This window comes from Bombus huntii, unplaced genomic scaffold, assembly GCF_024542735.1.
Source record: "Bombus huntii isolate Logan2020A unplaced genomic scaffold, iyBomHunt1.1 ctg00000052.1, whole genome shotgun sequence".
Taxonomy (NCBI): domain Eukaryota; kingdom Metazoa; phylum Arthropoda; class Insecta; order Hymenoptera; family Apidae; genus Bombus; species Bombus huntii.
In genome coordinates this window covers 676,769-685,673 of record NW_026099316.1, presented here as the reverse complement: position 1 = coordinate 685,673, position 8,905 = coordinate 676,769, and the positions used below count along the sequence as shown (strand labels likewise).

Sequence of the window (8,905 nt, the reverse complement as noted above, 5' to 3'; positions counted from 1 at the left end):
ACGTCTGCTTCGGTCGTCGTTGCCGAGGCCTCCCAGCTCCAAGCTGTTGCTATAGCCGCCGCCCGGAGTAGATCTTCATTCCTCTCCTTTATTTTCCATCTAGGCGGTAAGCGCGCGTGTCTCCCCCTCGGCGGGCCGCGCCCGTCGTTTGTCGCCGGCATTCCAGGTCCAGGTGCGTCCACCTCCATCAATATGTAGAGGTGGTCCGACAGCGTCTCGACCCCTTCGGCCACTCTCCAGCCTGAGATCCGCCTGAATGCCTCGGGGGAGGCCCATGTTATGTCAACAATGGAGCTCCCTCTGCACGTCACGCAGGTACTGGTCGAGCCCCTGTTCACTAACAGAAGTCCAAGTCCCGCGGCCCAGTTTGATAGCGTGCGGCCGCGCGTTGGCCCTGGCGTTCCCCCATTCCGTGGAGTGCGCGTTGAAGTCTCCCAGGACGAGCACTTGTCGTGGGAGTCGTCGCCTGACGCAGTCGCCAACTCCGTCTAGGAATTCTTCGAACGCTGCCCGTCCACTGTTAGGTGACACGTACACCCCCACCACCATCATCCCTGCCCACTCGACCGCGGCGTATCCGTTGCCGCGTTCCAGCAGGGCTCCGTGGACGAACGCCCCGGGCGTTGATGTCCAGGTGAGCAACCGACAACCATTCCGTCCTCCTTTAACTCCTCCTTGTCCAAGCCGGACGTCCCGTATCCACACCCGTTTTGCGCTCACAGGCACTAGTCCTCCACTCTGGTTACCTCCCTTGCCCAGGCTCTCCAGTTTTCCGGAGATTTCGATTACGCACGCAGCTCCGTCCTCTCTACGTCTGCCTCCCATGTATCCCCACCCTGTGTTGTAATGGATCAGATGATACTGGAGTCAGCGGACGGGAGTTGAGGATAGACTCGATTTCAATGATAAGTGTATTTAAATTTTCGAATGTCAAGAGCTCGTTACCTGCGACACGCCTGAAATGTCGTTTGAAGGATTTCACTGCAGCTTCCCATAGCCCTCCGAAGTGAGGTGAGTTGGGAGGAATGAAGAGCCATTCGATCCGTCGGTCGACTAAAAAGGACTGAACCTTTACCTTATGATCGTCGGATTGCAGGAGATTTCGGAGCTCTCGTAATTCATTGTTGGCGCCAACGAAGATGGTACCGTTGTCGGAGTAAATTGTCACACAGAATTCTCGGTGAGCGATGAATCTTCGCAGAGCAGCAATGAAGGCCTCGCTAGTGAGGTCGCTGACCAGCTCGATGTGGACTGCTTTGACTTCAAGACATATAAAGATTGCTACATATACCTTAATTTTGCGTCGGTTGCGATCCTTTCGTTCTTTGATGTAAAACGGTCCGCAATAATCTATTCCGACGTTGGTAAACGGTCGAGATTCCGTTATCCGTGAGGCTGGGAGGTCGCCCAATACGTAATCCACTGGAGGTGGATTAGCTCGGCAGCAACGGACGAACATCTTCAGCGTGCTCCAAACGTGACTACGGCCGTCGATAGGCCAATAAGATCTTCTTAAGGCGTATAAGGTAGCTTGAGTTCCGGAGTGGAGATTGATGAGGTGTTCATGCTCGATTATGAGTGCTGTGACTGAGGATTTGGGTACAATGATTGGGTGTTTCTGACTGAACGGCATTGGTGAGTGACTGAGTCGGCCTCCGACTCGCAACATCCCGTCTTTGTCCAGAAATGGATTGAGTCGTTGCAGCTTCCCCTTCACTGCAGAATTTCGATCTGTTCGGAGAGTGCGGATTTCATCTGAAAAATAACAGAATTGTAACAGTTTGACCAATTTGTTATGCGCATTGGTTAAATCATGTGTGGTTAGAGGTCTCCCTCGATCCTGTTTTTGTCTCCATCGGAGGCAACGAGCGGTAATTCTAATCAGCTTGGGCCAAGAAGAAAATCTCTCCAGTAGACTGTGGTCAGCAGGAGTCACGGCCAGACATGTTGCTTTCTTCTCCTCTGGTATTTCAGTTAATGGTACTGGGTTCCACGTCGGCCAGTATCTTTCTGGTTGTTGGAGCCATTCCGGACCATGTTGCCAAATGGTTGGTCGCAGGAAATCTTCGGGTGATTGGCCTCGAGATATGAGATCTGCAGGGTTATCGGCAGTGGGAATGTGACGCCAATCTGAGGTGTGAGTCTTCTGCTGAATTTCTGTCACACGATCAGCGACAAAGGTTTTCAGCGTATGGGGTGATGTATTGATCCAATGAAGTACGATTGTAGAATCCGTCCAGTAAACAGTCCGAGAAATGTTGCTTGGTAAAGCTTGAAGGACTGTGGTGGCCAATGATGCGAGAAGAAGTGCTCCACTCAGTTCCAGCCTTGGAATGGTTTGTGATTTCAGTGGAGCCACCTTTGATTTTGCAGTGAGGAGTCGTGTCCAGACATGACCATCCGGAGTGATGGTGCGAAGGTAAACGCATGCCCCATAAGCCCTTTCGCTAGCGTCACAGAACCCGTGTAATTTAATTTCCGCTGCAGCCTTGATTATCGTTTTACGTGGAAACTTCACGTTATTCAATAATGGCAGCTGTGCATAATATTTGCTCCATTCCGTGTGCACGTCAGCCGGTAGAGATTCGTCCCAATCAATTTTTAAAGTCCAGAGTCGTTGGAGCAGCATCTTAGCACGAACGATCACTGGTGCCAATAATCCAGGGGGGTCGTAGATCTTGGCGATTTCGGAGCTGATTGTTCTCTTCGTGATTCGAGAGGCGGTAGAATTAATTTTTACGGAATATAGGATCGAATCGTCAAAGGAATTCCAAACCACACCCAGAGTTTTGAAGGTTTGCGATTCGCCTAGTAGCAGCTTGTCGTTTATGTCCTGCTCGAAAAGTCCTCGTAGCAGTTCCTGGTCGTTCGATGCCCATTTTCGAATGTTTAAGCCGGCCAGTTCCGTGAGCTCCGTTCTCAATGATCGTGCCTCGACCTTTCTATCAACTCCTGTGAGAACATCGTCGACGTAGAAGTCTCGCTGTAAGACCGTCGCCGCTCGTGGGTACCGATGTCCCTCGTCGTCCGCCAGTTGTTTGAGGCACCGAATGGCTAGATAAGGGGCCGCTGACAGCCCGAATGTCACTGTATTAAGTTGATAGGTGTCAACTTCTCCATCAGAATTACGCCACAAAATTTGTTGAAATTTTCGATCCTCTGGACGCACAAGAAATTGTCGATATATCTTTTCGACATCGAATGTAATGACGCATTGATGAGAACGAAATCTTAGAAGGATGAAGAATAAGTCATCTTGTAGTTTCGGTCCCGTATGAAGTACGTCGTTTAATGAAACTCCGGTGGTGGTTGGTGCAGATCCGTCAAACACAACTCGGAGTTTTGTAGTTTGGCTGGACTCTTTGATCACGCCGTGATGTGGCAGAAAATATCCGTCGTCCGTGCAGTTGTCCGTGGTAATCTTCGTCATGTGTCCTAATTCCACATATTCTTGTATCACGGCGCGATAGTCGGCTTCGAATCGTTTGTCTCGTTGGAATCGACGACAGAGGAAAATGAGTCGCTTCATCGCCATTGTCTTAGAGGATCCAAGCGAAGGAATTGTTTCGTTGAATGGGAGAGCGACCATGTATCGCCCTTCGTTGGTGCGTTGATCGTGATTTCGAAAGTGTTCTTCGCACTGTCGTTCCGCTTCCGAAATGTGTGCAGTGGGCGGTCCTTCGTCGATTTCCCAAACACGGGCGGGGTCCGCCTGTAAAGCCGTCGTGAAGGCGTGAAATGCGAGTGCTGATGATTGCGAGGTTGGGCTCCCCCCGATGACCCATCCGAATCGCGTTTTTTGCAGACGCAAGTCGGGCCCGTTTGCTTGACTGATGTCAAGTTGGCCGACACAGAGTGATGCTAGCGTTGGTCCGGCGCTCAACAATATTTCGATCGGCGCAGGCCTATGGAATCTTGGATCGGCTAGTTGGAGATTCCTCGGTATATGTATTATTGAGCGATCTACGGGTTGATCTGGGACCCAAGGCGATATTGTCGGTATGATTAGGAACGTCAAGGTGCGTTCGTATGTGCCGTCGATGGAGATGATCGTGGCCGTGATGTAACGTTTCGAGGTTGTCGATAACGTGTTGAGTGTTCCGATTGGGACCTAACGTTTCCGTTGGTTAAGTTTTAGCGAATCAGCGAGTTTTTCGGTGATAAAGTTCATGCTAGAGCCGGTGTCTAGCAGAGCTCTACAACGGAATGGTTGAACTTTATTGTTCAATATGTTGACCTGCGCTGTGACTAACAAATCGTGCTGCAGTGGTTCAGAAGGAAGCGAGGTCAATGAGTCCGTTTTCTGTGGTTCGGTCCCTAACAAGGTCGTTTGATGACGTCATTGTTTTCCTTGTCGTCTAGGACTGGACGATATATTTGATCCCGATGCCGTCGTTCGCGATAACCGAGATTCACGTTTCGGAGATGTTCGCGGAGACGATCGGGGAGACGATCGGGGAGACGTGGATGCGCGTCTCGAACGATGTGACGATCGCGGGGTCGGTGAACTAGGCGAAGATCGACCGTTGGATGATCGATCGCTCGATGATCGACCGCTCGATGATCGGCTTACACGTGGTCGTGATTTGCTATGACCATGGTCTTGATGTAGGTATGTATGGTGTCGCTGCCTGCAGATGCGACATGAACCGGCGGAGCAATGAGTAATAGCGTGTCCCTTACCTAAACAATTGGTACATAGAGACGCCCTCTTGGCGATTTCAAGGCGTTTTTTAGGCGACTTTGCTTTGAAGACATCACAATTCCATAATTCGTGTTGTCCTTGACAATTCGGACACACCAACGTATTATGTGTAGTTGTGAATGCGTAACTTCGCGGTGCGTTCGGTCGCTGACGTTTGTGTTGATCGGACTCTCTTTTTATCACGGTTGATGCTGAACTTGTCCTGTCGCCGTTCGTCCGTGTTTTCAGAAAGTCTACCAGATGCGTATATGACGGCATTTTCCTGTCCGGCAATGTGCGCTGCCATTTGCGAATGATGGCTGAGGGTAGCTTCGACGTGAATAATTTTATAAGAGCGACATTTGAGGTAACTGGTTCACCGAGTTTTTCTAGCGCTTGGAGGTTTACCTTGACCGTCTCAAGAAAATCATCTATCGCTTCGGGTGTCTCTTTGGTTATTTTCGGATAGTCAAAAATCAAGTCCCAGTGGCGCATGCAGACTTGACGGTGGCAGTCGAATTTTTCCATCAGAACGTCAATAGCGTTCGATTAATTTAACTCGGTGACATCTAACGATTGTATGCTTCGCGCGGCCTTTCCGGTCAAAGAGGATCGTAGGTAGTGGGACTTCTGCACGGGTGTAAGTCGCTCGCTTCGATCGATAGTGGATAAGAAGGAGTCGTAAAATGAATGCCAATTTTCGATGGTACCGTCGAAAGTAGGCAGGTGAATTTCAGGCAGTTTAATTGATGTCGGCTCGGCGATATTAGACTCGCAGCCTTGTGATTTCGACGACGATGCTGGTGTATCATCCATGAGAGTGTGTATTCGTATTACCAGATTGTAATATGTGTCGGTTACTTCGGAAACGCGCGCGTCGTCCATCTCGCCTAAATCTTCTAATTCCTCTTGTAACAATCGATATTGTTTCCACGTGTCGTCGAGTAGTGTCGTATAGGCCGTTAAATGGGCCTTATTCGGTTGTCTAGATTTTTCGTATTCATCGAGTCGTTTCGATAGAAAGGTAAATCGACCGATTTGAAAGCCTCGTCTCCGATGCAAGGAGGTAATTTTCTCTGTATTTTCCATTGGTATAGCAGATTGTGAGAAGAATGCAATGAACGAGCTTACCTTGCGGTTGCGAGTTTAAATGTTACTCGTCACCGTGTGTGTCTCGTTTAATGTGTAAGACGTGTTCTTACTGAAGTCGACCGTCTAGTTGTTGGCGTGAGGCTGCGTGGTTGCGTTCTTGCGTTTTCAAGAGGGTTATGCCTCTTCAAAACTGATGGTCCCTGGCGCTACTGACTTCGCTGGAGTGGTAACGCTTCTGCTGCTGTTTGTATTGGATTCACGTGGCACTGTATGGTAGTGGAGGTCACTGGCGTGCACTTTTCACTTGCCACTGTATCCGGCTCGAAGGACCAAATGTTACGACCGTTCGCGGAGAGACACGGTCGCTAGGAAAACGTTTCAGCGAGAGGCGTAAATTCTCGCTACGATTATGTTAATCGACGCCGCGAAATAGTCGTTTCCCTGTTTCGGTTAAGATAACAGAGGTGGTTTAATGAATGTAACACTGTATTAACAGGTTAACATAGAATAGTATATTTTACAATAATATGATGATTATGTTACAGAAATTTGACTCGACTTTGCGAACTCTCTAGATAAATTCGTTTACTCGTCAGATTTGTCGAAGAGTCACGTTTGACTCGTCAGAAGGAACTGATCGCCCTTCGATTATTCCTTTGTCTCATTTGGAAGACGGCCCCCACTATGCTCGGGTCAGGCCACCGCTCGCGCCTATGATCACGTATGCCTCTTCTTATGTGAAAATCGTAACGGTCAAAAATCGACGTTTCTAGAGCTCGCTGCTTGGCGACAACTATGCTCTCGTCGATACATTGTATATGATCCGGCGGGCAGATAAGATGGTCCGCCTGCGACGTTGTAGGACCACGAGCGAAGGTTAGAAAATACAGCCTGTGGTGAGCCTCGTGGCGTAACATCCTGCATATAAAATTGTTACCTTTATCCAATGCATACCACCTCTCTCCTCCTCTTTAAAAATATGACCTTTATGAACTTAATGTCTCCGAAAAACGTATTTAGCAGAAAGGATTCGACATCTATAACGATCCAATTAGAAACTACCAGAGCTTGTGTATCTTAAGCGGATCTTTAAACGCCGATTAAACGCGTTCTCTATCCAATCCTGGCTGAAACATAATTACTCGCACCCCCAGTAACCCACCTCTAAGTCATTCCAATCAACGTACCATGCAAACACGAATCCAACGCGTTCCAGGAATACAAACAACTGCCTGTAGCTGTTTAGCTGTACACGACGAGTATAATTATTTCGGGTACTCCTCCAGTACAAAACAGACACCCAAACGACATTATTTCAACACAAAAATATTTAAAACAATAGTTATAAAAGCATGATACTTAATACCGCGCTTGACATCAGGTATAATCAAAAATAAATTTCTTCAAAAAAATTTCAAGTTAAATCTTTAGCTTGTGTAATTGTATCAAACTTGCTCAATTAACAACGAGCAATTTCCATCGTGTTTTGACATCTGACTCATCGATGATGTTTTTCCTTGGAATTGAAAAAGGAATGTGCATAGTTTTGTCCTCCGTCCACACTCGAAATACTATCTACATGCTATACTCAGGGATTCAATTTTATATTACGTTGCCTCATGTTCCATCACTGCTTTCCTACTATCAGTCACTTGAACTGTAATATAAATCAGTCTTTTATTTCCAATACTATTCTGCATACCATTTATCAGGAACAATACATTTTATTTGTTAATTTAATAACATGCGAAGTTCCTCACTTGTCCTAACATCAATCAATGGATAAGTGAATTGAAATCTGTGAATATAAGTATCTAGTAATACAACTTCCGAACCGACGTAATTTGTTACGTCGCGTAACATTCTACTTAGCCCAGGCCACACACCGCGGGCAAGATGGCAACCAGATGTCTTCGGATACTCACTGCGTACGCTCAATAGTCTCAAGTACCTTCCATAAATCTCAGGAATTTCCTAGTCGAGGTCCTCCAAACTGAACAAACGTCTGTTTTCGAAGCATTTCTAAAGACCTTTGTCTACTACGGCTTGACAAGGGAAGTTTTTCTCACGTATGATGCAACATTCCTCCCACTAACCACTTTCTCTCGTGGGCGGTTAAGACCCTTCGTTTAACCAATTAACAACGAAGCCTATTCCCTCACTCTCCTAACTAAAATCGTCACCAACAAATCCGATGGCCCCGTGCGCTAGACACACCCATCCTTAGCTTTCCTCCGCCACAGAATCCTCTCCGAACCACACTGATTTTACATCCTTCGAACAGTCAACATCCTTTGACCGGGAATACACCCGTAGATCAGTCACTCACTCATCTCGTACATACACACCAGCGTAAGTGTCTTCTTTACAAGTTGTCAGAATAAACGGTGATATATAACTTACTATACTGTGTCATATTCATTTAACCACCTCTGTTATCTTAACCGAAACAGGGGGAACGACGATTTCGCGGCGTCGATTAACCGAATCGTTTTCCTCGCAACCGCGTCTCTCCGCGAAGGGTCGTAACATTTGGTCCTTCGAGCCAGATTCAGTGTCAAGTGAAAAGTGCACACCAGTGACACCCACTATCATACAGTGCCACGTGAATCCAACATAACCAGCAGCGGAAGCGATACCACCCCAGCGAGGTCAGTAACGTCAAGGGCCGTCACCCTTGAAGAGGTATAATTCGGTGGTTGAAACGCAACCACGCAGCCTCCTGCCGCAACTGGACAATCGTCAACAGAAGTAAGTTATAACCACTCCATTCTCAATTATATAACAAATAATGGCAACCGGAAACGAACTTGCCGCCTTGCGTCGACGCCGGGGCCAATATACCGGCCACTTTACACGCTTAAGAAAAAAACTGGACGTAATCGAACAATCCGGCTGTCCGCGAGAGGCCAAGTTTATCCAAATCAAAAATCGTCTGGAAATCTATGAGATGGAACTCCGCGTCATTTAAAACGAGATTGTGAGCATAGACGAGGAAGCGAGCGAGCGCGGCCTTGAAATAGCAGACGAGTACAAAAAATTAGTACTCCGAGTAAGCAATCAGTTAAACCACATACGACTAACTACGACGTCACAATCGACCAACGACGAATCAGCTCGCGAGACTGC

General features: G+C 47.6%; 1 protein-coding gene across 1 annotated transcript; it reads right to left on the bottom strand.

Moving 5' to 3' along the window:
- Nucleotides 1-282: 282 nt before the first annotated feature.
- On the bottom strand, nt 283-5,179 carry LOC126875676 (uncharacterized). Its single transcript, XM_050638566.1, has 3 exons — nt 4,684-5,179; nt 946-3,975; nt 283-836 (listed from the first exon to the last, which is right to left on the bottom strand). The coding sequence occupies exons 1-3, from the start codon at nt 5,177-5,179 to the stop codon at nt 283-285; spliced, it is 4,080 nt and encodes a 1,359-aa protein (XP_050494523.1).
- Between the last annotated feature and the right edge of the window lie 3,726 nt (nt 5,180-8,905).

Coding starts and splice junctions, on each gene's coding strand:
- LOC126875676 (XM_050638566.1), bottom strand. CDS start 5,179: ATGCGCCACTGGGACTTGATTTTTGACTATCCGAAAATAACCAAAGAG. Junction 3,976..4,683: donor TCTATGTACCAATTGTTTAG/GTAAGGGACACG, acceptor CTTGGGTCCCAG/ATCAACCCGTAGATCGCTCA. Junction 837..945: donor ACATTTCAGGCGTGTCGCAG/GTAACGAGCTCT, acceptor ATTACAACACAG/GGTGGGGATACATGGGAGGC.